Source organism: Podarcis bocagei, assembly GCF_964188305.1.
Source record: "Podarcis bocagei genome assembly, chromosome: 8".
In the NCBI taxonomy this organism is placed as follows: domain Eukaryota; kingdom Metazoa; phylum Chordata; class Lepidosauria; order Squamata; family Lacertidae; genus Podarcis; species Podarcis bocagei.
The window spans coordinates 29,834,414-29,861,836 of record NC_138133.1 but is presented as its reverse complement, the minus strand read 5'-3'; the positions used below and the strand labels follow the sequence as shown (position 1 = coordinate 29,861,836).

The 27,423-nt window shown below is 43.1% G+C and overlaps 2 protein-coding genes across 6 annotated transcripts in view; both read left to right on the top strand.

Moving 5' to 3' along the window:
- Positions 1 to 6,535, top strand: part of GFOD1 (Gfo/Idh/MocA-like oxidoreductase domain containing 1) — a 49,503-nt gene extending 42,968 nt beyond the window's left edge. The window contains exon 2 of the mRNA XM_081206547.1: positions 3,031 to 6,535. Within this exon, the coding sequence (XP_081062673.1) occupies positions 3,031 to 3,950 (920 nt within the window). The 3' untranslated portion in view covers positions 3,951 to 6,535. The remainder of the gene's footprint in view (positions 1 to 3,030) is intronic.
- Positions 6,536 to 13,674: 7,139 nt separating this feature from the next.
- Positions 13,675 to 27,423, top strand: part of LOC308593850 (TBC1 domain family member 7) — a 40,217-nt gene continuing 26,468 nt past the window's right edge. For 3 of the 5 annotated variants that reach the window (XR_014011058.1, XR_014011059.1, XR_014011060.1), the window contains exons 1-9: positions 13,675 to 13,777; positions 16,324 to 16,443; positions 18,649 to 18,729; positions 19,053 to 19,240; positions 20,407 to 20,544; positions 22,826 to 22,971; positions 23,465 to 23,594; positions 24,936 to 25,039; positions 26,778 to 26,833. Coding sequence is in view for 2 of the 5 variants with exons in the window: in XM_081206603.1 (XP_081062729.1) it covers positions 16,332 to 16,443; positions 18,649 to 18,729; positions 19,053 to 19,240; positions 20,407 to 20,544; positions 22,826 to 22,971; positions 23,465 to 23,594; positions 24,936 to 25,022 (882 nt within the window). In the remaining 3 variants the exon portion in view is untranslated. Of the gene's footprint in view, positions 13,778 to 13,970; positions 14,316 to 16,323; positions 16,444 to 18,648; positions 18,730 to 19,052; positions 19,241 to 20,406; positions 20,545 to 22,825; positions 22,972 to 23,464; positions 23,595 to 24,935; positions 25,040 to 26,777; positions 26,961 to 27,423 lie in introns of those variants that run through there. The other 2 variants (XM_081206603.1, XM_081206604.1) reach the window with 2 other exon arrangements.

The window sequence follows — 27,423 nt, the reverse complement described above, 5'->3', positions numbered from 1 at the left end:
ACTACCCCAGCCCACCAAAAGATGAGCACCACAGTGGAGGCTAACTTAACTAAAAAAGATGGGTAGATAAAAACGTGTTCACCTGGTACAGGCGACTCCCCACTTAGGCGGGAGTTACGTTCTAGGCCCCCACGTGCATAATTCGAATTGCATAAAGTGGGGAGCACCCTTTGAACACCCTTTAAACACCCTCTCTGCCATTTTGTCTTCAATCCATACCAAAAATACTGTGTCCAAAAATACCCACAAATAAAACAAAGCTCTGGGGCTGGCTGGAAGCTATGTGGGAAAGTGGCAGCTGCTGCTGCGCTACCCTGCACACCAACTCTTAGGCAGGGAAGTTGAGCAGCGTAAACAAAGTCCCCCTACACCTCTGGTATCTTTGGAGCTTCCTCCACCCTTATTGGGGTGAGTAGGGACACCACCAGAAAGGCCTGTTCATAACATAACATTTGCTCTTTGCAGTACTTAATTTTAGTTTGGAAGATATTTATGTATTGATACTTGAATTCTCATAGCAGGTGATAAGTTATCATTGCCTCTAACAGGAAATGGCCTACCCACTCTGGGATTGGGCCATACCCATTGTGATTCCTAAGCAATGCAGGGCTTAAAGGGCATTGCCAATGGAAGCCCAGAAGCAATGGAACAAAATCTTCATATATTTGCGAAGGCTGCTGCCAGCCACTTGAATATGCCTTGGCCATATGAATAGTTTGGTATGTGCCTTTGGGGCTTGGAAAATGTGTTGCAGGTTTCTATAAAGGCAGGATTTCTGCATTTCTGGCTGTATCCCAATCCTAGAGTCCTACGGAGAGGACATATTCTGTTGACAAAGACTCGTTAAGATCACAGATTTATACTGAATAGCTTTGCAGCCAAAGGTACAATTGGAACTTTTACCTATTAAAGGAATGTAGGTCAGCTACATGAATTCTCTCTCTGAAGCCAAACAAACCTAATTTTATATGAATCAAGGAGACACAGTGGGAGATGGTTGGTTTTTCGTAACAAAGGTTCGGAGGCACTAAACAGGCAATCTGGACGTTTGAGGAATAAGCTCAGTAGAAAATAAACATGCCTATGGTTGCCAGATCAAAGTACTAAAAATCAGAGAGGTTTGTTCTGTTAGAGCTGGGAAAATTCTGAAATATTCAGTATCCCTTATCTTCTGTAGCCATTTCAAACATGCTACCACTAGGGAATATTTTCACCCAGCAAAAAATCCTGGAGCAAGTTATGCAAGGTGTGGCACCATTAAGTCATTCAGAGCACTGGCTAAGGCCTTGAGTAGGTCTCCTGCTGTTTTATCATGAATTGTGTGTGGAATATCTCACTAGCACCTTTCCGTAACTTTACATCAAGGAGTGTCCTCCATGACCCATCTCCTCTGTCAAGAACCCTTGATAAGCTTCTCAGGAACTCTCCAGGAAATAGTTTACAAACCACTGTTGTGTAGGATGGCAATACTGTCAAATAAGGAACAATCTTTTAAATCAGGGGTAGCCTACTTTAAATAAAGGGTTATTTGGTAATCTTACTGAGATGATATAGCTCATGCTGAACTAGAAGCACTTCCTTGCTCTGTTCAGTTTAACCAAGAGCTTTAGACCTGTTGGATGGGCTCGCTTGCTTCAATTATGTCTCTTTTTGGAGATGACGGGAATGTCTATCTAAAATGTGGTATCTGTGGCCATGAACTGGTGTTAACACTCTTAGTTTTAAGAGATACAGGCTGCATACACACTGGACATTGAAAGCACCCTCCCCCAAAAGAATCCTGGGAACTGTAGTGTGTTAAGTATGCTGTGTATTGCAGCTCTGTGATGGGTAAACTGCAGTTCCCAGGAATCTTTGCAGGCGGGGGAATGTGCTTTAAATCTATGGTCTGTACAATAAATTCAAAGTATATATTCAGAAACTTTTTTGAAAAACATAGCTATTGTAATGACGGAAATGTGGCTAGAGAATTCAACGGATAGGCAGTACACATGCAAGGAACTGAATTATAACCCCAGGTTATTTTCTGTGAGGTAATGCCACCTGTTCACAGAAATTGTACGATGCAGAACAGCATATTCATCCTTTTAAAGACTATATTCTATTTATTAGTACCTTAGCAGGGAATAATAACATTTCAGCTAAATAGGTAAATAAGTTGACAGAACTCTGCTGGGTTCAGACAGAACCAGATTTCCCTTATAAACAGTACATATAAACGAGTAGGGAATATAGTTAATAAAATTAGAAGATAATGATACAAAATCAGGAAGAATTGCAGACACTAAGAAAGGACGACGAGAACCTCTTGCAAAAGGTTTGGCATAGACCAATGGTTTTTGCGCTTATGATGACATGAGTTCCATAGTCACCCTTTTCAGAGTGGCATCACATTTTCTTGCATTCCAAGAAATAAAGCTGTTTGCATGTGGTGATGGTCAGAAGCCCTGAATTCAGCTCACACCACTTTCTCTGTAAGTGAAACTAAAATGGAATATCTTCACTGTGTCTTCTGGAAGCCATAAGAAAAGCAACAATTGTGCGTGAATGATTAATCCCCCATATATATATTTAAGGGGGACATGGGTGGCGCTGTGGGTTAAACCACAGAGCCTAGGACTTGCCGATCAGAAGGTTGGCGGTTCAAATCCCCGCAACGGGGTGAGCTCCTGTTGCTCAGTCCCTGCTCCTGCCAACCTAGCAGTTCGAAAGCACGTCAACGTGCAAGTAGATAAATAGGTACTGCTCCAGCAGGAAGGTAAATGGCGTTTCCGTGGGCTGCTCTGGTTCGCCAGAAGTGGCTTAGTCATGCTGGCCACATGACCCGGAAGCTGTATGCTGGCTCCCTCGTCCAATAAAGTGAGATGAGCGCCGCAACCCCAGAGTCGGTCACGACTGGACCTAATGGTCAGGGGTCCCTTTACCTTTATATTTATTTAAATGGATTCAACCTTTCTGGATTACTAGAGTAGACTGTAGGGCCATGAGATGTCCTAACCTCACCTACTCTTTCTCTCCAATGTCTGACAGGTATTGGAAAGAACGTCATTTGCGACAGGACAGCCACTCCACTGGATGCCTTTCGGATGATGACAGCTGCGCACTATTACCCCAAGCTCATGAGCATCATGGGCAACGTCCTCCGCTTCCTGCCTGCCTTTGTGAAGATGAAGCAGCTGATCCAAGAGGGCTACGTTGGAGAACTGCTTGTATGCGAGGTACAAGTTCACAGCGGGAGCCTGCTGGGGAAGAAATACAACTGGAGCTGCGATGACTTGATGGGGGGCGGGGGGCTGCATTCGGTTGGTACCTACATCATTGACCTCTTGACCTTCCTCACTAGCCAGAAGGCTGTGAAAGTACACGGGCTGCTTAAGACCTTTGTGAAACAGACGGACTACATCAAGGGAATCCGCCAAATCACGAGCGACGACTTTTGCACGTTTCAGATGGTCCTGGAAGGCGGGGTGTGTTGCACCGTCACCCTCAACTTCAACGTGCCCGGGGAATTTAAGCAAGATATTGTTGTGGTGGGCTCCAGCGGGAGGCTGACTGTAATAGGCATGGATTTGTATGGGCAGAGCAACAGCTCGCCACAAAAAGAGCTCCTTTTGAAGGATTCCACCCCTGTCAGCAATGCCCTGCTGCCCGAAAAGGCTTTCAGCGACATCCCTTCCCCATACCTGCGTGGAACTATAAAGATGGTGCAGGCTGTCCGTCAAGCGTTTGAGGATCAAGATGACAGGCGGACCTGGGACGGGCGGCCGCTCACAATGGCTGCGACTTTTGATGACTGTCTCTATGCTTTGTGTGTGGTGGACACCATTAAGAAATCGAACCAGCTGGGTGAATGGCAGAACATTGCGATCATGACTGAGGAGCCAGAGCTCAGTCCTGCTTACTTGATCAGCGAAGCAATGCGCAGGAGCAGAATGTCTCTGTACTGCTAGGGTTTGGGGGGTTTTTGTCACCTCAGAAAAAAGTGGATCATTGCAGTTCTTTCCTAATGAAAAAAACATGCCATGTGTCTCAGGCCTTGGACAAGGAAGACAATATAGGGTATAAATCCTTGCTATTTAAACCACATTGCCTAGTTGGTGCTGAAATATTAGATGCGTTCAAAATGCTTGCTTTGATAGTTGTTCGAGATTCTTGCATTAGCTGTTTACAAAATAGCATTATAGGAAGGTGGAACAGCATCCATTTACAACCTACAGGTGCATAGCTGATGCAGTTGTGTTTACTGTGAATAAAAGGTTCGGGGAAGTCTAGTTTGAGACATTTCTCACCAGTTAGCAGGCTGCAAAGCTGGTGACTTGATCAGAAAGCCCCTTCCTTGCAGAAAGCAAAACTGGCTGGCTTCTGACATGGACACTTGCAGTCCCGCTGATAATAGCATGCTAATTGATTACTGCATCATTCAGTAACCCATGCACCTGTATCAGTTTCATAGAATAAGAACACTTTGGGTATGACTGTGTTGTGTGACCTGGAAAATTTGGCAGCTTGGTTTTCATAGTTAATAATGAAGGTTTATGTTCTGTTTGGACTTCCCCACCCCCACCCCCCCTTTCAAGGAAACAGAAACAGAAACATGTATATTTAAAAAAATACATGCAGCTCCAAAATAGCAGCATGTTTCTCCTAGGGCCCTGGAAGAATTCAATATGACGCACAACAATCTGCAGAGAAATAAGGGAAATTACTTACAGGGTGACCAGCCAGTCTCCTTATGTTCTCGGATTGTTGATAAATTCCAGAGAGACAACCATGTCAGTCTGCCATAGCAAAACTAAAATAGAATCATAGAGATGGAGGGGACCCTGAGGATCATCTAGTCTAACCCCCTGCAATGCAGGAATATGCAGCTGCCCCTTACGGGGATCGAGCCTGCAGCCTTGGTGTTACCAGCACCTTGCTCTAACCGAGTAAGCTATCCATGTTTAGTACTGTGCAAAAGCTTTCATGGACGAGAGCTTACTTTGTTAGCTGCACAAAGTAGCCCATCAGACAAGGCGTGCACGGTCTACAAAAACTTGATCTTTTTTTAAGGTGTCACAAGACTCTTTTTTCTGACTTGGGGTTTGGTCTTTAGGGCCCACACTAGGACAAGATTTTTAAAAGCATAGGTTTCAACAAAACCTAACATGTTTTAGGAGGAAATTGCACAAAAACAGAGCATGATTTGTCCAAAGTCTAGGTGAGATGTAGAGACTGCTACCTGAACAGCTACTAGATAAATTTTTCTTGGCTTGCACATCATCGCTGAGATGACATGGAAGCTTGCACTGAAAAAATCTAACTGGGTACTTACTCCTAGAACAGTAAAGGAGTTTACCTTTCCTTTTGGTATCTACTGGACTTTAAATGTATTCAGTCCATTTCACTTCTTTGTAGGTAGTTAATACATTATCTTATTACTTCCTTGCATCATTGAATTCCAGTTACTTTTTTTAAAAAATTGATGTCTTGATGCAGACTCTACTTCTTCCTCCTCCAACACCTGAAGAGGTTGCATGTAAGATTTCTGGGCAGAGGAGCAGATTTCTGCTAATGGCAATGGGGGCATCAGATCATGGAAGGGAGGATAAGCTTAGAAGGGGTGGTTGTAAGTTCCAAGAAATCTGAGAACTGAAACACTGTTCTGTATGATTTGACAATACAAATAATCAAAGGCTCTCCATTTGTGTTGCTGTGTTTCCAGCCACCACTGTGGAATGGTCTAGTCAATTCAATCATCTCTTGTTTTCCTGTCATTCTCATATGCGGAATATCAGTCAGGGTGGTGCACTTACAATGTTAAAAAACAAAGAGGAAAATAGAGTACCCAGTTCTATAAATCCTCTTATGTGCAGAATTAGCATGCCATCATCTTTCAGTGATTAATTGCAACCCTCTACTTAATCTGGATCTTAAATGATGCCTTGTTTTTATTTTTGTAACCTAAATCCAAGTGTACATTTATTGCTGTATATATTTATTGTGTTTTACAAGTGTGTGTGTACACAAGAGAGGGAGAGTGAGTGAGTGAGCGAGTGAGAGAGAGAGAGAGAGAGAAGCAAACTAGGTATATACAAAATGTCATTGCATGGGCATTTTATGTACAGTAGATATTTTAAAAGTTATTTATCAAACAAAAAGTGTGTGATAAAACAGAGTCTATATTTTATATATCTATACTGTAGATAGCAAAAACGAAACCGCATTTAAATTATAGCAAGAGGATATGGGAGTATTTTTTAAAGCAAAGGGAAGGCCTGTGGTGGTTTCTAGCATTTTGACAGCTTGGCTACTTTTAATGGAAAGTTGCATTTTGTGGCTCTCGGCTGCAGCAAAGTCTGTCCTCCTCCTCCTTCAAAGGATGATATCCGTGTGTTCCTTTTCCATTGCTTGGGGAATGTAGTTAGTTATAGCCAGCCATGAGCATATATGTGCTGCTTAAAACATGGGTTTCCCGCTGTTCTTACATATTTGCACTGTTGGAATAAAGAGAAGCTAAACAGTGAATAAAGACATAAAAGGAAATGGGATTGCAGCTGTCGGCTGTTCCTCAGTTGTGTTTTCTTCCTGCAGTGAAATAGCTTTTCAGTTTTCTCCTGCCATCTCTTACAGGTATACCAGTTTGATTTTACAGACTTGAATGAAATAGCCAATATTCCTGCTTCTGAAAGTTGGGGGGGCAGGTTTTGGGGGGGTGGAGGAGAAGGGAAGCACATAGGTAAGAAAAGGGTTTTAACTGGTTGCCCATCCCCAAACTTCTGCTGAAAAATGTAAGTCAATCACTAACACCCCAATATTATTCACCTGTTCTGTATGGAACAGAGTTGTGTGAGGCTGTGGTGTGGGATAATGGATGAATCCTAGAGATTACCATTTTGAGGTGGTGATGGATGCTGTAACACTACAATATAACTCCCCTCCTCCCCAACTTAATTGGGTTAGGGAAAGTTTAATCTGAGTCTTGCCAGATGCCTGCAGCATATCATTGCAGCCCAGTGACCATCATACATATCAGCTTCAGAAACTCTCAGCCAGACACTCAACAGTGGCTTCTTCACATCAATTACCTCCTCAACATGGAGCAAAACAGCTGTGCCATCAGAGAGGTTTACCGAGCTAAAGCTTGAGCTCGTATAACAAGAGACATTGATTGTGTTTTGTCTTAGCCCAGAACTCAATTGAGGTTTCCATTCCTTGATTTGGAACTAATTTTGCCAGGCATTAGCCTTCTTTTAAAGAGCTGCCACTTTTTTCTAGCACATTCCAGGATTCTCTGATTGTAGGCTAAACTGGGCAGGCACAGAAGACTCCCAGAAACATCATTGTTACTCAGAAAAGTGGATTGGGGGGGATTAGTTCAGTTTGCATTTTAACACCAACATACCTAATTCATTTTCATATCAAAACATGAATACGTGAATCAAAACAAAACTTTGAAAATTCGCACTTCTCCAACCAAAACAGTGTACAGAAATAACACACATTAGGGGAAAGTGTGCAGAAAGATATGTTTATTAGTGAAAAGAAACCACATCCCCCAAAGATTTGATCTTTTATGATAAGGAAGGTGATGAGGAAATGTGCTAGAAAGTGTGGGGTAATGCTTGCTTGATCCATTGTCTAACCTCCCCACAAACAAATTGGAATAAATGCTCACTATAAACAGGTTGTCTGGAAATGCTCAAAACCTTTACCCATTTCTTAGGGTGAGATATGTTGGTTGCGAGGCATGCAAATAGGCCTAAGCTGGGGATACGGACTCATATATTGGCTGGCTGTTGCCTTAAGTGGGGTTGGGGGGGTGGGGTGGAAGAGATTGGCTTTCCTAAGGAAAGGGGTTTGAGAACCTCTCTACTTGGCCAGGGGTTACAGGTGCTCCAAATACAGTTGATTGCCATCAGCTTTCCAAACAGAGCTTCTCTTGCCAACAAAGGGGCTCAAGCTGGAGAAAGCAGACACACTTGTGCAGATGCTTCCACAACACTTTTTCCTGCAATGGCCAGTATGGATATTTATAGCCAATCTTTCTGTGCTAATTCAAAGGCTCCTTTAATATTTGAGGCAATAGCTCATTAACTCTCAATAGAACCCTGGGGTAACATAATAAAAACAAGTGCTGGGCGATGCAGCTGTATGGATAGGATACAATTGCAGTATGGCATCAGTGGTGAAGCCAGTAAACATGGACAGAACAGAAATGCTAAAAACAATGACAGATGAATTGACGTAAGGTTATCAAAGTGTAAAGGTGTGTGTATAGGGTTCTATTTTTTTAAAAAAAATAAAGATATATGGACAGTTACTGGTGGGTTTACAAACAAACCAGGAAAGAAAATTGCCTGCTCATGTGTCTTTAACACCAACACAACAGGCAAAAAGCAGGATTTTTTTTCACAGTGTGGAGATAAACCGTCAGCTGCTGGTGTCAAGCTGTTAATCAGAGGGAGAGGAAGTCGCTTTTCTCCATTGTGCCTCTGTTCAGCTTCAGCTGATACACAAATGCCTCCCACCCACCTGCAGCTACTAACTGCAATCGCCAAGGCCATCAGATGGAGAGAAAACAGCCCATATGTGACTCCTTGACTTGCTGAATTCAGACTCTGCACAATGGGAAGGAAAGTGAAGCCAGTCTTTGCCGTACCACAAAAGGAGTGCGATTTCAAACCCCCATAAAGTCAATCCAGCTGGTATGAGAAACTCCAAAAAAAGAAGGGAGCTCTGCGTCTGTCAGCAGCACGGAACGTGTTGGAGCAACAACATGTAAGCAAATTAAATCTGCTACCGTTCTTGTTGATCAGGTTTAATCTTAATATTATTGAGATATATGTTGTAAGCTGCCTTGGATGTGTGTGAAGATGCAAAAAGCAATTGCAATAAGGCACCGCTGAGCATTTGGTTGAAATGTGACCAGAGTTACTGCAGGAGACCCAAACTAACCTTCCTGCCCAATTTTATGGTTGGGTTGCTACTTGGTTGACTTTTTAAAAAGTAAATAAATGTCCAGGGTCTACCTTTAATGGCAGTTTCTGGTTGTTTTGTGCACTTGGGAATTGTTTCTTCCTCTACTAACATCAGTATGAGGACAGGGCTCACTTGTGCACGCCAATTAAAGGTGTACAAGCCTTTTCTCCTTTTTCCATCTGGCCACCCTAATCAGCACCTTCAGTTGCCAATTTTGGGGCAGGGCTTATGTCCCCCTCAGAGTAGCTTACAAAAAATTAAGCTAGTGAATGGCTTGTTTTCCAGCACAGAGGCAAAGTGATTAGGAAAGTTTCAGCTGCTTAATTTATGCAAGTTGGGCTGCTGCTATTGGCATGGTGGAAAAATGCATTTGAAATGGAGTATTCCAATGAATTATTTTCCCACCTCTGTCAAAAGTAGCCTACAAGATTCCCATTGGCAACCTGGGACACCCAAAAAGTATTCCAGTTCACTGGAAAATGCTACTGTTTGGAGGAATGAGTCTCGGAAGAACACAAAGAGTTCCACATAATGAAAACCAAGTCTATGATTTATAATGGTTAAATCCTCACATGCAAAAGGATCCCAGGCTCAGTTTCTGCCATCCCACAATATAGCTTTGGGATACTCACTGCCTTTTAGTGTCCTGAGCTACATGGTCAATTATCTGACTCTGCAGATAACTATAGGGGATGCAAAACTCTTCTGTAAACCTTAAAAGCCAGCGACATTTTCCAGGAGCCAGCTGGCAGGGAGACAGACCCGTGTGCCAGTGAAAGGAGGGGGGTCATTTTTTTGTGCTGATATGTTTTGCTCTTCCCGCTTTGGGCATAGAAAATAATCTGGTGAGTGGAAGTAACTGGGCTAGGAAAGGCAGATAGTAAGAGGAGTCTGCAGCTAGGTCTCACAAACAGCAACTCTGAGGTAGATTAGGCCCAGAGATTGTGAGTGGCTCAAAGTCAAGCAGTGAACTTCCTGGCTGAGTAATGATTTAAATCCTTATTTCCCAGGTCCTAGTCCGACACTCTTTAACGACTACGCAATGCCATACCCTCCAACATGCCTCAGATGAAAATGGGGACATTTATCACTCCCCACAACTAACCCTCTTCTGCCCCCCATTTTTGTCCCCGCAGACCATTTCCACCACACCAATGGGACACAGCACACACACCCTCCACTGTCCTGAAAAAAGCAATTAACCCTGATTTTATTTAATTCTTTGGTAGATTTACAAAAAGAAACACCAAGAAATAAATTTTAGAAAGATTCCAGACTAGATGCGGATGCACAAAGTGTGTGTGTGTGTGTATGAGATTCCTTGCACTCTGCTTCCCCTTCTCCCCTAGGGTGGCCCTGCTCTCTGCCAGCACCTCAGGGCTGGTGTGTCATGCAAGGTTGGCCTTGCCAACGACAGCCTTTCCTCCTTACCCTCCTCTCCAGCAGCCGCTACGAGCTGCTCAGTGATGGAGGCCAGCAGTGGCAGCCATGTAGCGGCAACAGGATGCTCTCTCTCTGCCACCATTGCTCGGGAAAAGCGCTGGCTCATCCTCTTCCCCGAGCTTGGCAGGGAAAATAAGGACATTCTGGGATCTGATCAGAAGCCAGGATGGCTTTTTGCAATTCCAGATCTGTCCTTGGAAAATAGGGAAACTTGGAGGGTATGCAAGACCCACTGGCTCTTCAGACTTTGAACATCCAAAATTGTAAATACACCTGAAATGGGCAACTAGTGTAAGCATCACTGTAGCTGAACTCAGTAAACCACGCATCGTCTTCCCCTATGCCCTGCCAATTAATTTTCACATGCAGGTAGAAAATGTTACATCCCCGCTAGCAAATCTCGCCAGTGTGTTACAGTGGTTAGAGTGCTGGACTAGGATCTGGGTGGTCCATAGCTGTCAACCTTCCCCTTTTTTTGTGGAAAATTCCCTTATTCCAGCGCCGTTTCCCGCTGCTTCCCACTGCTATCCTGGATTGTTAGATATCCCGTAGACTGTCTCCGGGACAGGTGAGCTTGCTGATCCCTTGTTTTCGAGGCTGCTGATCCCTTCTTTTCAAATCTGAGAGTTGACAGCTATGGGGTGGTCTCGGCTCAAATCCCCCCTTAGCCAGGAAGCTCACTGGGTGACCTTGAGTCAGCCACAGTCTCTCTCTGCCTGACCTACCTCACAAGGGTAGTTCCAATGTTCCCTGGGAAGGGGGGAATGAGTATTAAACCAAATTAAGGTTGTAATGCCTAGACGATTACAGCTCAGTGTACAGTACACATCCTATTTTTGGAACTAAAACTCACGGTATGCTTCATAGTTTAAACCTTGGGTTAACTATCTTAATGCCTTTATCTACAGTGGCACAGACATATTAGTACTGTATGTTTTCTTCATATACAACACTAAAAGCAGCTCCCATGCTGCCTGCATATGAGTTAATGTTTTAGTTATATTCTAGGAAATGGGTGTGTGTGTGTGTGTTAAATTTTTTGAATTGTATATTGAATTGCTCTGGATGTGAACAGCAGCAAAATTCAGACTGCGGAACTGCAAAAACACCCTCAGTCTACACAGGAAGAGGCGGCTTCATCTTGGAGAAAGTTGCCAGAGGGGCTGTGTGGAACTAGGCCCAATTACCTAATTAGCAGCTAATTAGGAGAAGAACACTAGCCAGAAATGAGAGCAAATCCGAAGGGATTGTGTGTGATGAAGTTAACCTTGCTTCACCCTTTTCTCTCTCACACACAAAAACACGTACTTGCTCTTAGTACAGAAATGAATAAAGATCTGGCCACAACAGAAGCAAACAGTAAAATGTGTGGCTATAAAATTATAAAAAATATTATCTGGAAGATAATGGCAGCTAAGATTTAGGATTGCCATCCCAGTGCAATATATGTTTCTGAGCTTTTATCTTCTACCCATTATGCAGTTGTTGAAAGCTTGGGGTCTTTTCTCAAGGGGATGGGGAAATGTGGCAATACTTCTTACAGCCCAGTCCATACCAGTATGCACTGAGAAATGAGTCCTATTGATTCCAATGTTGATTAACCTGCAGGTGTGCATGTTTAAGATTAGGCTTTAGCTGCAGATTACAGGGTGTCCTTTGGGACTGAATTTCATCCACCTTTATGTTCTTTCTCTTGTCTGCAATATCTTTCGGTACCTTTTAATAACTTTCTGGATGGGTTGCCATGTTATTCTGCCACTAAGGCAGAATAATGCCTCTGTCAGAATACTTCTAAAATAAAAATATGACGGTTAATTTGAGCTGTACCAGATGACCTATTTCTATTGTACCAGGGGGACTTGCATTTATTGATTATTCCTCTCCCAAACCAGGTTTGAAAATGAGGATAGCACTTTGTCTCCCTCCTTCCTGCCCCCAGTGGGTTGTGAAATCCCTCCCCCCCCAAAAAAAAAACAACCTCCTCAATGTATTAGATGTATATAGGCATGCCTAAGCAGCTCTTTGGGTGCCAGCCTATGAATCTTGTGACACCAATAAAACCTGTTTGTTACAGCAGGAGGAGTCCATAATGGGTTGAGCAACAGCTGCCAGCTAAACATGTTCTGTTCATTGTAGACTTAAGAAAAGCTGATCCAAGTCTGCCACCTATTGTCTCTTTCAAGCAAAAGTCTCATAAGCTGCAAAATGAACAGAACAACCCCAGCTCTTTTTGTAACAAAAAAGAATGTAGCAGGTTTGTTTTAAAAATAAAGTAAAATGAAGACTGTGACAGGATGATTTTCTGAAACGTAATAATACATTTAAGAATAGCCAATCTCTGGGCCTCTTATTTACAGGGCAATACTATTCATGTTTGCTAAGATGCAAAGGAAAACCTATTGGGCTTATTTCCCTGGAAAGTGTTATATAGAACTGCAGCTTTAGGCATCTAAATAAGGCACCTGCGTGTCTTGGTATCCAAACTGTGGACATGGATTATAAAACATCAAGCAGCCTCCCCAAAACAGCATCTAGACAAGACTAGGAGGGCTTCTATGGGGCAGGCATTTCATATACATTGAGAGAAGGGCCTCATACAGCCGTAGGCTTTGCCTAGCCAGCCCCAGGAAAGTTTGCTTAGGGCTGTGCTGCAGATGGTAAAATTTCAGCAGCAATGCAGCTTGTAACAGAACTGAGATCCACTTGGTATGCTGTCAGTGTGACTGGTGTCCTTATAGTTTGGGTTACCACTTTTGCTCCTTGTGTTGTTGGACCAGTGGTATTAGCAAAACCGGGTGGGTAGTGTTTTGGGTAGGGCAAGCGATCTGAAATCCTAATTTGCTGTCTAGAACAGTTAAAAAGTGGCCCACTTTTTACTCCTTGGGAGTAAATACCATTGCACTAGGTAGGATTTACTCATAAATAAGCAGGTTTAAACTTACATCGTGGAAATAGTAGGCCAGTAAAAGGATTAGTCAAACCGATATCCTGCAAGGTTTTCACCTTTAGTCTACCATTCCCCAACCTCGTGCCCGCCAGATTTTTGGAGCTACAAATTGAAGACTCCTAGGTCGGATGAGGCCGTTTCAGTCCGATGCGTCTCCAGTGCAACAAAATCCCAGTAGCAATATTACGCACGCCAAGTTTGCTCGCGCCTCGGGGTTGGGAAAAACAAGCGGCTCTAGGGCCTCCGAGGCCGCCGCGACTTCTTCCTCCTCCTCCCCTTCCCCACCCCTTGGCTGGGCGGGCCGGCGGCTGCGCGGCCCGAGCCGGGCGGAGCTCCCTCGCGCCGAGTCGTCGTTGCCGCTTGGCCGGTCGCGGCGGCCCTGGCAGAGAGCGAGCTCAGCGCTGCTCGCCGGCCCCTTCTGCACAGGCAGGTTTGCGCGCCGGGTTGGGAGAGGCGGCCGGGCGCCCGAGCGCCCTCTCCCGCTTCACCCGCCTCGCCCCCTTTCCCTGCTTCCTTCTCCGCTTTCCTGACGCCCCTCGAGCGCCGCCTCTGCTGCCGCCCCCCTCTTCTGCACCTACTTCACCGGTTCCTATAGCGGTGGCCCGGGGTTCTCCCTCCCTGTGGTGCCCAAGCTGGCCGCCGCTTTTTCCAGCCCTCCTCGCGCTCTCCTCCTCCTCACGTGCATCACCCGTTCTTGTCAGCTCCCCGTTCCCACGTGCCATTTCTGGGCCGCTGCCTTCTTACCTGCTTCTCTCTCCCCACCATCGTCTATATTTTTTTCCAGCACTCCCTCATCTCCTGTAGCGTATTGACGCCCCTTACTTCCTATACTCGCAGCGTTCATTCATTCGTTTGTTTATTATATTTCCATACCACCATTTCCTTCAAGGAGCTCAAGGTGGGGGACGTGGTTCGCCCTCACCCCCACCCGCACCCAGTTTTATCTTCACAACAACTCAGTGAGGTAGGTTAGGCTGAGAGGAAAGCAGCCGCTGGTCCAAGGTCACTCATGGCGAGCTTCATGGCTGAGTAGGGATTCGAACCCAGGACTTTCAGGTCTTAGTCCAAGGCGTGCAAAATATTCTTACATTGAAGGGGGTGGGACTAGATGGCCCTTGTGGTCACTTCTAGCTCTACAATTCTGTGATCCTATGATTCAGACTGTTTTGCTGCATCGTCAGGCATTTGACCCACCTAGCTCATATTATGAGTTGCAGGAACCAGGGTTTCAGACATGGGTTTCTCCCTGCAGTACCCGGAGATGCTTAGGGACTGAACCAGGGATTTTCTGCTTGCAAAGGAAATGTTCTGCCACTGAGCCCCGGGCCACACTTTCAAACCTAAACGTCTTCTCTTGTAAATATATTATCTGGTATTGCACCGCTGCCTTCATTTGCTGCTTCCCAAGTGTTTACAAACCCATCTTCTCTCACTCCACCTCATCCTCCAAATAGCATCCCAGTTCCTCCATTCCTCACTTTTCTGTCCTGTAGCCAGAGATTCAAAAGCGTCTAGTATCTCCTTGTACTTACTTTCATGATTATTTTTTTACATATCAGCCTTTTGTTAGGTGGATATTGGCTAAAAAATTTCTCTTCTGAGGAAATAAGTAAGGAAGGTTTTAAGATGCTAGTGAGCTTTTTTGCAATGTGGAGGAATGACCATTTTGCATTAGATTTTTAATAAGCTTTGCCTCAGATTTGTTGAAAGCAGACATTTAAACTTGTTAACTGTTCATGTTGGCAAATTCAATAAGTAAGCTCCATGCACACACTGCACTAGACCCTTTGCCTATAAACGATTACGCCATTATGAAATTGTTAACTTACTTAAGTTGCCAGGGGACTATACTCCCCCCCAACACACACACACACGCACACACACATGCTCCAGGCTGACATAACACTCATGTTTTGCGGCTGCCTGGATGTGATAGCTCTGTGCAGCTGTAATCCTAACCCCACTTACTTGAGAGTAAGCCCGATTGAATTCCACAGGACTTACGTCCGAATAGATATGGTTAGGATTGCATTCTGGCACATTTATAATGCATTACTCTAGAACCCAAAAATTTCTAATAAAATGAATAGCCTTTTAAGGTGACAAAAACCTCTTTGTTTTTGCTGCAACAGATCGCTTTTGGATATGGCTGCTGTTCAGGAAGTTTCTAGCTTCAAATTATGTATTTATAAACACACAAAAGTATTTTTATAATGCCATAACATAAAATATTAGTAAAAAAAATAGTATTTTCTTAGCTGCATTCCATAGAATTGTATCAAGGTGATGTATAGTAAAAGCAGTGGAAAACACAGCAGCACATACATTTAAAACAAAATTAAAACCATATATTGTATTAAAATTCAAGGCGATGTACAAGATTAAAACAAAATGCAATTTAAAACAGCGTAGATAATCATTAAAGTGACTGGCTGATAAAAGAATTAAACAGCTACAAAGGACTGTTGCCATGAACAAGTCTTCAAGAGGCACCTGAAAGTACAGTGGTGCCCCGCAAGACGAACGCCTCGCAAGACGAAAAACTCGCTAGACGAAAGGGTTTTTCGGTTTTGCGTTGCTTCGCTAGACGAATTTCCCTATGGGCTTGCTTCGCAAGACGAAAACGTCTTGCGCTTTTTTTTTAAAGCCGCTTGAAGAGGTGCAGTTGCGACGGACCGTGCTTCGCAAGACGAAAAGCATCGCAAGACGAAAAGACTCGCGGAACGAATTATTTTCGTCTTGCGAGGCACCACTGTATGTTTATAATATGTAAAATATTCCTGCATTGCATTGCAGTGGTCATGGAGGGGAGCTTGGACCATGAAAGGGAGCCTGAAAACTTTGGGGAAGAGTCCACACTGCACTGTGGAAGCTCTGAAAGAGGAACACTGCACTTTTCATTGTTTTGTAGTCATAATAATGTTTTATTTTTTTTGCACGCCATCATGATTAATTATCTGGTTTTCCCCCAGACTGAAACATGGCTGAGGACCCTCAGAGAAATTTCCGATCGGTGTATTATGAAAAAGTAGGATTTCGTGGTGTTGAAGAAAAGAAATCACTGGAAATTCTTCTGAAAGATGATCGGCTTGGTATGCTTGGTAGAAGACCATTTTATATCACACATTCTGTTTGAGCTCACTTAATTGCAAGCCTGTGCGTGTTTACTTGAAGGAAAAGCCCGTTTGACCCAGTGAGGCTTGCTTCTCATTTACAGGCAAACTTATCAAGTTTGCACTTTCCAAAACAATATGTGAATTGAAACACATAGCACATGTCAAAATTTTCATTTTTCTGAATTTTGCAGTGTGGTTCTCTAGCTAAGCAGTGTGTACAGAAATGCATCTTAGAGAAGATTCCATGCAAAACTCTGTATATTTGCAAAACTGCATGCAAAATGTTTTCGTTAGGTGAAATTTGCATCAAAATGTTGAATTTTCATAGGGATTTTTAAAAATAAAATAATAATCACAATTTGCAGCAGAAATGTGAAGAACCAAATTCAAAACTGGAAAAATGACAAATTGAGAGAACTAAAATTGACAGATTTGTCTATCCCAATGCCTGAGGTAACTTCTGCTTTCTTCCCAGATTGGCTTACACTCAGCCTCAGTCTGTATATTCTACCCACAAGGGCATGGAAACATTTCTCATTTCCCTCTAAGGCAGAATATTTTGTGTGAACTGAAGATTATGCGATGCCTTTTTTGGGAATGGAACAGATACACACACACTTGTGTGTGAATGAATGCACCTGTTTGTTAGTTCACACAAAACATTCTGTACTCTCACAACATGTGGAGTGTAGCCTAAGACTTAATGTGAATGATCTCTCCTCTGTTTCCAGCTTTCCCTGAGATAACTGTATGGAAAGAGATTCTGGACCTATCTGCACTATATGTTTAAAGCAGTATACTTCCTCTTTAAACAGTCCTGACTCTTCCCAAAGACTCATAAAAACTACAGTAGTTAGTTTGCCTTACTCTTTCTAACATCTTTTTGTAGGGAGTGCCCTTGGCCCTTTTTGAAGGAAGCCAAATGTATTTGATTTTTAATGCTTTTGATTAGCTTTTTTTTGTTTTGAATTGTTATAATTTGTATTGTTTGTATTCGATTTTGTGTGCTTATTCTTTGTTACTTGCCTTTATTTTTTAAAAAAACTGAAAGACTCTATCTAAATAGTAATATAATGCAACAATACCTGGAGTTCCCAGGGAAAAAGGAATTAAGCTTTAAACTGTTCTGGGGATTTCATTCTGCGAGGGGAATATGGATCGCCTAACAATTCTCAACACCTTTACCAAACTACAGTTCCCAGGATTCTTTGGGTGAAGCCATGACTTGTACGGTAGTACAGTAGGAGTGGGCAACTTCCAACTGCTCTGAGACTCCAGCTCCCATTTGTCCAAGCCAATATGACCAATGGTCAGAGATTATAGGAGTTGTAGTCCAGTCACAGATTCCACATGCCTGGGGGATACTTCTTTATTTAAAAAACTGGAACTGTACTAGTTATTAGTTCTGTTGGGTTACTGAACTTGAGAATGCATATATGTATATGCATGTGTGTATAAACAGTATATGTGTGTATTTATGTGTATGTGTATGTGTATAAATACTTACACACACACATATGCACACACACTAAAGATGGCTTCATTTTTTAAAAAAACTAACTTTGTGTTTGTTCAATTATCATTTATTTATTACACTTCACCAGAACAGTGGTTCTTTGGTTCTCAAACTTAGTCTGTTCAACTCCCAAAATGGTTCAAAAATGGAGGCGCAGCTTCTGATTTGCTGCAGGAGCTTCCTGTACTCAAGCGGAAGCCGCGTCGGATGTCTGGCTTCCACAAAATGTTTGCAAACCGAAACACTTACTTCTGGGTTTGCAGCGTTCAGGAGTCGATTTGTTTGGGAGCCAAGCCATTCAAGGTACCACTGTATTTCAAAAAGGCACCCATTTTGTGATTTCAAATTTATTTACCTTTAATTGACAGCAGCTGATGAATCTACCAAAAACTCCTACAAACTGTTTTACCCTTTACCATAAATCTTTTGAACATTGCTGCTCGGTTTTCATTTTGCAAAAGGACTAAAAGTGGAAAAAGCACGTGTTTTAAATTGGGTTTGTTAATCTTGAAAAGCCCGAATGATTCTTTGATGCCTCTAGAAGCATGATTGGTGCTGTACACTTACAGATGTGTCCTGGTTGGTGTCAGTTGCTGACAACAGAGATGATTCATAATGCCGTTCGAGTTCTAAAATGGTGTTTGTTCTTAAACCTCCCTTCACAGATATTGAGAAGCTCTGCACATTCAGTCAGAGGTTTCCTCTCCCATCCATGTATCGGATCCTTGTGTGGAAGGTGCTTCTAGGTAAGATGATATGGGGAATGTAGATTCTTCATTAGAAACATAAGGGCAAGTTTGGACATATGCTTACTTTAATGCTAAGGAAAGCCAATCCATGTTTTGAATGCTCCATTGAAGAAGCCTTTGCATGACATCAGGGACAGGACTAGTTAATGCTCACATATTTGTTAATTTCTTGAGCATTCCTTATATCCTTATATCCTTATTCCTTATAGTACTTAGTTGATCAGAGAAAAACAACAACTGCTGTCAGAAGATCTAACCTTCCACCAGAACGTGCAAGTACATGCAAACCTAGTTTTCCTTTCTCTCTCTTCTTTTTCCAGGAATTCTTCCGCCTCACCATGAATCTCACGGGTTTGTGATGCGATGCCGAAAGGAGCAGTATAAGGACGTGCACCATGCGCTCCGAGTAATTCGCTTTATCAAGGATTCTACCCCACAGGTTGAAGTTTTCCTCCGAATATACCAGCTGGAGTCGGGAAAGCTTCCTCGGAATCCATCTCTCTCTTCGGTCAGTCGTGCTGAAATTTGCCCTCGACAATACTCCTTTGTATGAAGGTCCAAATCTTTTCCATCTGAAATTCTGCTAGAGTGAAGAAACTGTACAGTGGCCACATGAACTGCAGTATCTTGAGAAGTCAAATTCAGCCTTAACCAGAGATACTGCAAACAGGGCTTAGGGAAAGCCCGTTCTGGTACCATCTGGGGCAGGCATCCCCAAACTCGGCCCTCCAGATGTTTTGGGACTACGATTCCCATCAACCCTGACCACTGGTCCTGTTAGCTAGGGATGATGGGAGTTGTAGTCCCAAAACATCTGGAGGGCCGAGTTTGGGGGTGCCTGATCTAGGGCATGTCACAGAATGAATTTCCCTTGTAGTTAGTGGCAAGCGTGGCAGGCATCCAAGCTGGAAGTTGGCAGCCACAGTAGGATTGGGTTGCTGAGAAAATATCCCTCAGTATGGTGACCTTGAATGGGAAGCAAATCCCTGTCATATAAACTCCCTGGAGAAGGTATAATTAGCCATCTTTAACACTTGGATAGAGACGCGGGTGGTGCTGTGGGTTAAACCACAGGGCCTAGGACTTGCTGATCAGGAGGTCGGCGGTTCGAATCCCCGCGACGGGGTGAGCTCCCGTTGCTCGGTCCCTGCTGCTGCCAACCTAGCAGTTCGAAAGCACGAAGTGCAGTAGGTACGCTCCAGCGGGAAGGTAAACGGCGTTTCCATGCGCTGTTCTGGTTCGCCAGAAGCGGCTTAGTCATGCTGGCCACATGACCCGGAAGTTGTACGCTGGCTCCCTTGGCCAATAACGTGAGATGAGTGCCGCAACCCCAGAGTCGGCCACGACTGGACCTAATGGTCAGGGGTCCCTTTACCTTTACCTTTGATACTTGGATGAGGAACCTATAGCTCACCAGATGTTGTTGTTGGACTAACTCTCATAAACCTCAGCCAGGATGTTCAATGGTCATGGATGATGGGAGTTGCAGTCCAGAAATATATTGGTGTGCCACAACTTTGTCATCCCTGTTTTAGCACGTAACAGAACATGGCACCTTACAACAGAGGAGCAAGGTTATTATATGTTGTCAAATAACAAAGTTGACTGGAAAATGCTGTTCTGTGCATGTGTGGCCTCTTGATAATCCCATGCCGTGGCTGCTTTTCTTTCCAGGAAGCAGAGGACGAGATATTCCTTGCCATTGCTAAAGCTATGGAAGAAATGGTAGAAGATCACATTGATTGTTATTGGCTCATCAGTAGCTTTGTGAACCAGTTGAACAATAAGTACAAGGATTCAATACCACAGCTGGTAAGAATATTATATGCATACATATCTATTCATCCCACACAGGAACAGAATAGTGAGATTACAGGTATAGAAGTTGTACCAAGCACCATCTTCTATGTTGTTGCTGTTTCTGACAAGCTCTTGCAAAAATACCCTGTGTGGACTTGGAAACTTAATTATGCTCTGGATTCTTTTTTGGAAGGGATGAGGGAAATGCAGTGCAAGTTTCTAGAACAGCTGTGCAGTGACTAGTGGGTAGCTCAGGGCTAACTAATCTGTGGCTAGGCTCCCATCTCCCAGCCAATGTGGCCGACAGACTTCTAATAAATATCACGGGGATTGGAATGCTGATGACAAGGAATGCAGTCAAGGTTTTGGCATATATTCAGTTGTGTGTATAGTGGTACCTCCAGTTACGAATGGGATGTGTATCCCGAAAATTCTGTAACCAGAGGACCACTTCTGCGCACACGCGTGGCAGTGCAGAGTGCTTCTGCGCATGCACGAGCAGCAAACCCACTTCTGAAAATGTATTATTCCAAAAATGAAACTTTCATCTGGTTGTAAATATTAAGATTATACCAGCAAGAATAAGTCTTTCTGTAAAAAGAAAATAAAATTAAATCAAGTCTTACTGACTAGTGATTTAAATCGTGATTTAAATTGATTTGATTTAAATCAAATCCACCCTGCCTAAGAGTCTTAGGCTGCCACCCTTTGGCAGGGAAGGGGTTCAGCTTTGTTCTTGCACTGAATGAACGAGGCCAGTCCCTTGTTTCTCAGCAGCAGTGATGCAAATGACTGCAGAACCACCTTCATTCCTTTCTTCTCCCATGCAAACAGGATGCCAGGCTCCATGCTTTAATAGAAAGAGAAGTTTGTAGAAATAATTTTTGCAATGTCTGTAAATAAGATTTGATAGGAAAACACTTTGGCTTGAACTTTCCTTAGGTGGTGATGATTAAAAAAACAACCTATACTGCCCTTCATCCGAAGATCAGAATGCTGTTTACAATATAAAAACACAAAAAATACACATAGCACAATAACAAACAAAAGCAATACTGCCTACAGTTTAAAAGGCCATAGATTGTTCAAATAGCCAAAGACCTGGGAGAAGAGGAATGTTTTCGCCTGGCATTTAAAGATACGTAATGAAGGCGCCAGGTGAACCTCCCCGGGGAGAGCATTCCACAGGTGGGGGAGCCACCACAGAAAAGGTGCCGTCCTCATGTTGCCACCCTCTGGACCTCCTGAGATGTCCTCTCCCATCACTTTTTAAGAAGACACTTGGAAATAGGGGCATGTGTCAATTTCTTTCGACTAATGAAGAGTAAGTGATTTTTTTTCAGATATATGAATGATCCAGTTTAAGGAGAAGGGAACAGGAGGCAGATTTACATACAAGATGACATTATAGAGACCCAGTTTTTCTCATTGGTGCCAGTCCTATCGGAATTTCTTTAAATTATTAATAAAATCATGTTTATAGTAAAATATTCAGATATATTTGAAGATGAACAAATGAAAATAAACAAGCAGATGTTTAATTAACTGCTAACCTTGTCAAAAAGGTGTCCAAAGAGAACTGTTTACTGAAGTGAAGAAAACTGTGTGTGTGTGTGTGTCAGTGTCATTCAAAATAATAGAGTATTTCTGGATGGGAAGTTACTGTGGAACCAGTGCTGCTTATGAACCCCCGTTTTTTGTTTCAGTGTCCACACATTGCTGTGGTCAAAATGACAGCCCATACTTTTTTTGTTTACATTTAATCTGGACTTCCTCTTGTGGAAGGGGTGTGCTTATAATGTCACGCATGTACTTGCCATGTCTGAAATCTATAGTTTTGGGAATGTGGGCTAATCTCTAGCATGCATGTAAGATGCCGAAAAGCCACCCAACAGGGTTGAAGAGCAGGTAAAAACAGAAAGTTGCTCCCTGCTGATGACAGTTTCCTAGTATGTGCTGTTTCCTTCCCCACCTGTCTCCTTTTTTACTAAATTAAGAATTGCTGAATTGCTGTATTGTTACGAAGTCTCAAATTATTCAGTATATACTCTTTTTGGAGCCTCACAATCAATAAATATGGAAAGGTTTAGTGAGCCTTACATTTTGGATCTGACCTTTGAAGAACATTATCTGACATGACATTTTTCACAGTGTGTAATGCTGAATCTTTTTTCCCCTTCTTTTTTTAAGGCTCCTTGCTGCTTGTGGCTTCTTGCTATAAATACCTGTGACAGTGAGATTTATTATTGGACATTGATATACTTTATCACTTCTCTTGACATTTATCCTGCAGCCAAAACTTTTGGAACAGTATCTGAGCCTTGAAGACAGCGGACTCTTAACGCATCTGAAGTTGTGTTCAGCAATGGAGCATCTTCCTTACAATCTTTGGTTTAGAAAGTGTTTTGCGGGTTGTCTACCTGAATCCAGCTTACAAAGGTAAGCATCTTTCCTCTCCCGCCCAACTTGGATCAATCAGATCACTGTAGCGTCCTTGAAAATAATCTGTTGTCCATCTTTAGCCTACAGCCCACAATACCACAAACTCCTGAGTAGTGTTCCCTCTCCCCTGGCCAATGCTGCAGAGTACATTTATAGATGGAATATGTTAGCTGCAAGATACCTATAACCTCACCTCCAAACTCGGGAATGTTGCATGAATATCTTTTGACAAGTCAGAACTTTTTGACATTCTAAAACCTGTCAGTTAATGTTATATAGGGAGTGATGCAAACTTTGGCATTTTGTGTTCCCTGCTTCTTGCACCAAAGGGTGGAAGTGTGAGTTGTCATTTGCTGCTAAATGTCTTGGTCCTGCCATGACTGAGATACTATTTTGGTCAGGAAAGGGGGAAAAAAACACTTCAGTACTGAATGTAAATTATAGCTATACAATTGTAGGTGTACAGTTTTTATGACTCTGTCTTTTCTAGGGTTTGGGACAAAGTTATTAGTGGCTCCTGCAAAATTCTGGTCTTCGTTGCTGTTGAGATTTTATTAACCTTTAAAATGAAGTTGATGGCCTTGAATAGCGCAGGAAAGATTCAACAGTTTTTGGAAAACGTAAGTACTCTTCCGCACACTAATATACTGCCCCCCTGAGGAACCCCCCCCAATAAGGGATTTGTTTTGCATATCAGATTTTTTGGGGAGAGAGGTGGTTGCGAGAGAAATCAACTGAGATTTTGCCCAGTGTTCAAGAGCTGCAATTAAAAGTTTGCAAAAATTTTAAAAGTACAGTTCAGACATGGCATCAAACCACGATCCATGCTAATCATAGTTTGGTTTGAGCTTCCAAATGTAACAGACTTTCACAATGGTTTCTCAGTTCAGACATAACAGCAAACCAAATTTAGCACAAAACACAGCCTGCACGACAGCTTCAGTATCCATGTTTTGTGACGTGATCTAGGTTCAGATATAAAAACAGACCATGGTTTGTCTTGATGTCTGAGTGGAAAGGAGAGGATTGTCTCAGTGGCTAAGCTGGGCTCTGGAACTCATTCTTACCTGAACAGGGCCTCCCACTACACTCCCCTTTCCAATTGATTTCCATAAGATGGGCCAAAACATTCCTTTTTATAGGAGCACTTTTGAGCCATAAATAGTCACTGCCTTTCCAAGTAGCTTCGGTTAAGTTATGTTTAGCAGCAGTTTTGTGGGTTTCCCTCCTTTCTCTCTCTGCTGTTTTAATGCCTTTCAGCTGCTTTCTTTTATTTATTTGTTGTTAGTATTTTTAAAAAAATCATTTAAGTTGTTATTTTAACTTCTGTTGCTAGCCACTTTAGGCTTATTGAGAAAAGATGGGCTATAAATGTTTTAAATAAATAGAACTCGTTGGCTACATTTAAGCATGTTGCAGGATTAACTTGACCTTGCGACTCCCCCCCCCCAACCCACCACGTGGTCAAAAAAGTTCACAGACTACAATGCTGTATCAAGCCAGTTTATCTTTTTGTATTTGCGTGAGTGGCCATTCCATGCACACTCTCTCCTATTTTCATCTCTTTTGGGGAAAAGAGAATATTCTAGATGCAGGAATGGACAGGAAAATGAAGAGTGGAATTGTTTGATATGGATGACCCAGTCTGGATTTCCAGGGATGCTCTGATGCATGCTTGGACCTTTTTTTGAGAGGAAAGTTCTCCTTTCACTTCACTGATAGGGGACAACTCCTCCCCACACCAAACTGTTTGCATGCAGGGAGCTACTTCTTACTTGAAACTGAATAAGCAAAAGAGTGTGCTCTGTGTGCGTGCATTAGCAATTGGCGTGAATGGATATGGCAGGAGTTTGGAAGAGCAATCCTATAGTGACTGGTCTTTAGCTGCCTTTAGGTTTGCTGCCTGAGATACTGAAGTACTGGAATACCTCAAACTGAATATCTCTTTTTATCCTCTGTAGATACCTCAAGATAACACGGATGCAATAGTGAGCAAAGCGATTGAGCTGTGGCACAAACATTGTGGGACCCCTGCACATTCAGTCTGAGACCATGCTGCCCACCGGTACACTTTTATTTTATTTGCCTTCCCTTTGTCCTTCCTTCCTCAACAAAACCTACTTAAAATTATTTTAACAAAGGAGATAGCAATAAAATTGCTATCACCGTATCTGATGGAAGTGTATAATTATATCTAAAAGGGGTGGTTTTAAGTCATCTGAAGTCTGTGAGCCCTTGCCTGCAAGTGGAGTCCCATTTATATCAGTTGAGTAGGATTTGTTTCCAAGTAACCTTGTTTATGGGATGTGCAAAACAGGAGCCATAATCAAGGACTTGATTGACTTTTTTTTTTTTTTACTCTTTGGAATAGATTCTTGCCTGTTTTTCTATCACTCATTCCTCATGGCACTAATTTGGCTTTAATTCAAGAAATCAGATTAAACTGAGATGTTCTCCTGAGCAAGAGCTGCCTCTTAAGATCCTGTTGCAGATTTTTAGATCTTTGCAAGGTCCTCCCATAGGGTTAGGAAACTGGCCACACAGGCCTTGCCTCCAGGGCTACCTCCCGAGGTTCCTAGCATACGGATCCTCTTTCCCCACTGCACTGGAAGGAACAGAAAGCAGCTTTGGCAGAGCTTCCCCCCTTTTACCTTGGCAGTCCAAGAGTGGGAAATAGGAGGAGGCAACTTAAGGTACATAACAGAGTAATTCTGTTGGTTTCTCCTGTTCTTTATATTGGGGCAGAAGGGATTAGAGCTCTTTCCATGTGCCTTGGTTCACATTTGGGGGTGTCAGGGGGTACAGCTAATGTTGTTGGTCCTTGGGATATGTTTAGTTCAAAATTTGATCCCTGATTTGTTTGTTTGTAGAAATCATGTTCAGTGGTTGCCCCTGGCTGGAACTAGAGAGTCCCAAATACGTAATTTTTAAACTAGGTGCTGGTGATGACGACTGTGTAGGCTTCTGAATTATCCTTATTATCTTGACATGGGCTCTTTTTTTGAGCTGGAACTCACCGGAACTCTGTTCCGGCACCTCTCAGGGGGGCACTACTGCCATTATAAGAACAAGGGAGGCATTCAGGGTGGCTCCGGCACCTCTTTTTCTAGAAAAACAGCACTGCTCTTGAGCTGTTTTGATTTGGTTTTTAGTTTTGGGATTGACAGACCTGTGGAGGGGGGGCACTCTGAGAGTTAGATGATGTGGGGGCATCCCTGTCAGTTCTGCCGGCCCTCTGAACAGCTTGATACTGTGAACTTAAGATTATCTCTATTGGCTCAGGCCAGAGACCTATCCAGTCCAGCATTCTTTTTGCCCTGGTTGTCTACCAGATGGCTGTGAGAAGCCTGCAAGCAGGATATGATGGCAACTTCTCCTTCCTGCTACTGTCTCCCCAGGACCAAGAGGTGTAGTGGCTCTGATCCTGAAGACAGTATATAGCTATTCGGACTCGTAGCCATTGGTACCCATGAATTAGCCTGATTTTAAAGTCAATCCAATCTGGTAGCCATCATTGCCACAGCTTGTGGCAGCAAATTCCATCGTTCAGCTACGCACCATGTGGTGAAGTACCTCTTTTTTGCTTGTGCTGAATCGCCCAGCCTTCAGCTTCATTGGACTACAGGTTCTGGTATTATGAAGCAGGAGCAAAGCCTTTTCTCCATTCACTTTCTACCCCTCAATCATGGCCCTAGTTCATTGCCTTGTTTCTAAACTTGAGTCTCCTCAGGGGACACAACTTTTCATTTTGGCAGTGTTGCTCCAAATCCCCTGATCACTTTGGTTTTCTACTCCCTTTTCAGATCCACCCAGCATGTGAAACCATCACCAGCCAACCTGGGAGATCCCTCCAATCCTGGTAGGCAGTTAAGCACTGACAATAAAATACTGATTCTCACAGGCTTGGTATGTGATGTCCTTCTAACTAAAATAAAACGCCAGGGTCCTTTGCCTTTCAAAAGGTCCCTGTGCTGCTCTTCCTTGCATCATGGTTTGCTTTTCATTTTAAATTGTTTAAAAATTTAGTTGCCTTGCCTAGCGATGTGGAAAGTTGGGACTTAAGTAGAGGAACGTTCACTCAACAGCTCCTTTATTCTCTTCGCTTCCTTTGCCCACTCTGTTCCCTTACCTTACGCAGCAAGGAGAAGTGTTCTCCCTATGGCTGAGTCTTTTGCTCCCTGTGTGCCTTGCCAGTGTTTGAGCTACAGCTCCTATCTGGAATCCAAAACTTATCTGAAATCCAAAACTTACGCAGGGCAGCAGCTTGGGGAAGGGTGCCCTAGATAACCAGCCTCACCTTTCCTGTACCCTTTATGTTTGGAAAGAGTCTTTTCCACCATCCCACCCACTTGTCAACTTTAATGGTGTCCCAGTTCTCTGTGCTCACCTCCATATTGATGTTCCTCAGAATGTTAGTACTTTCATACAATAGTAGCGTTATATTAACCC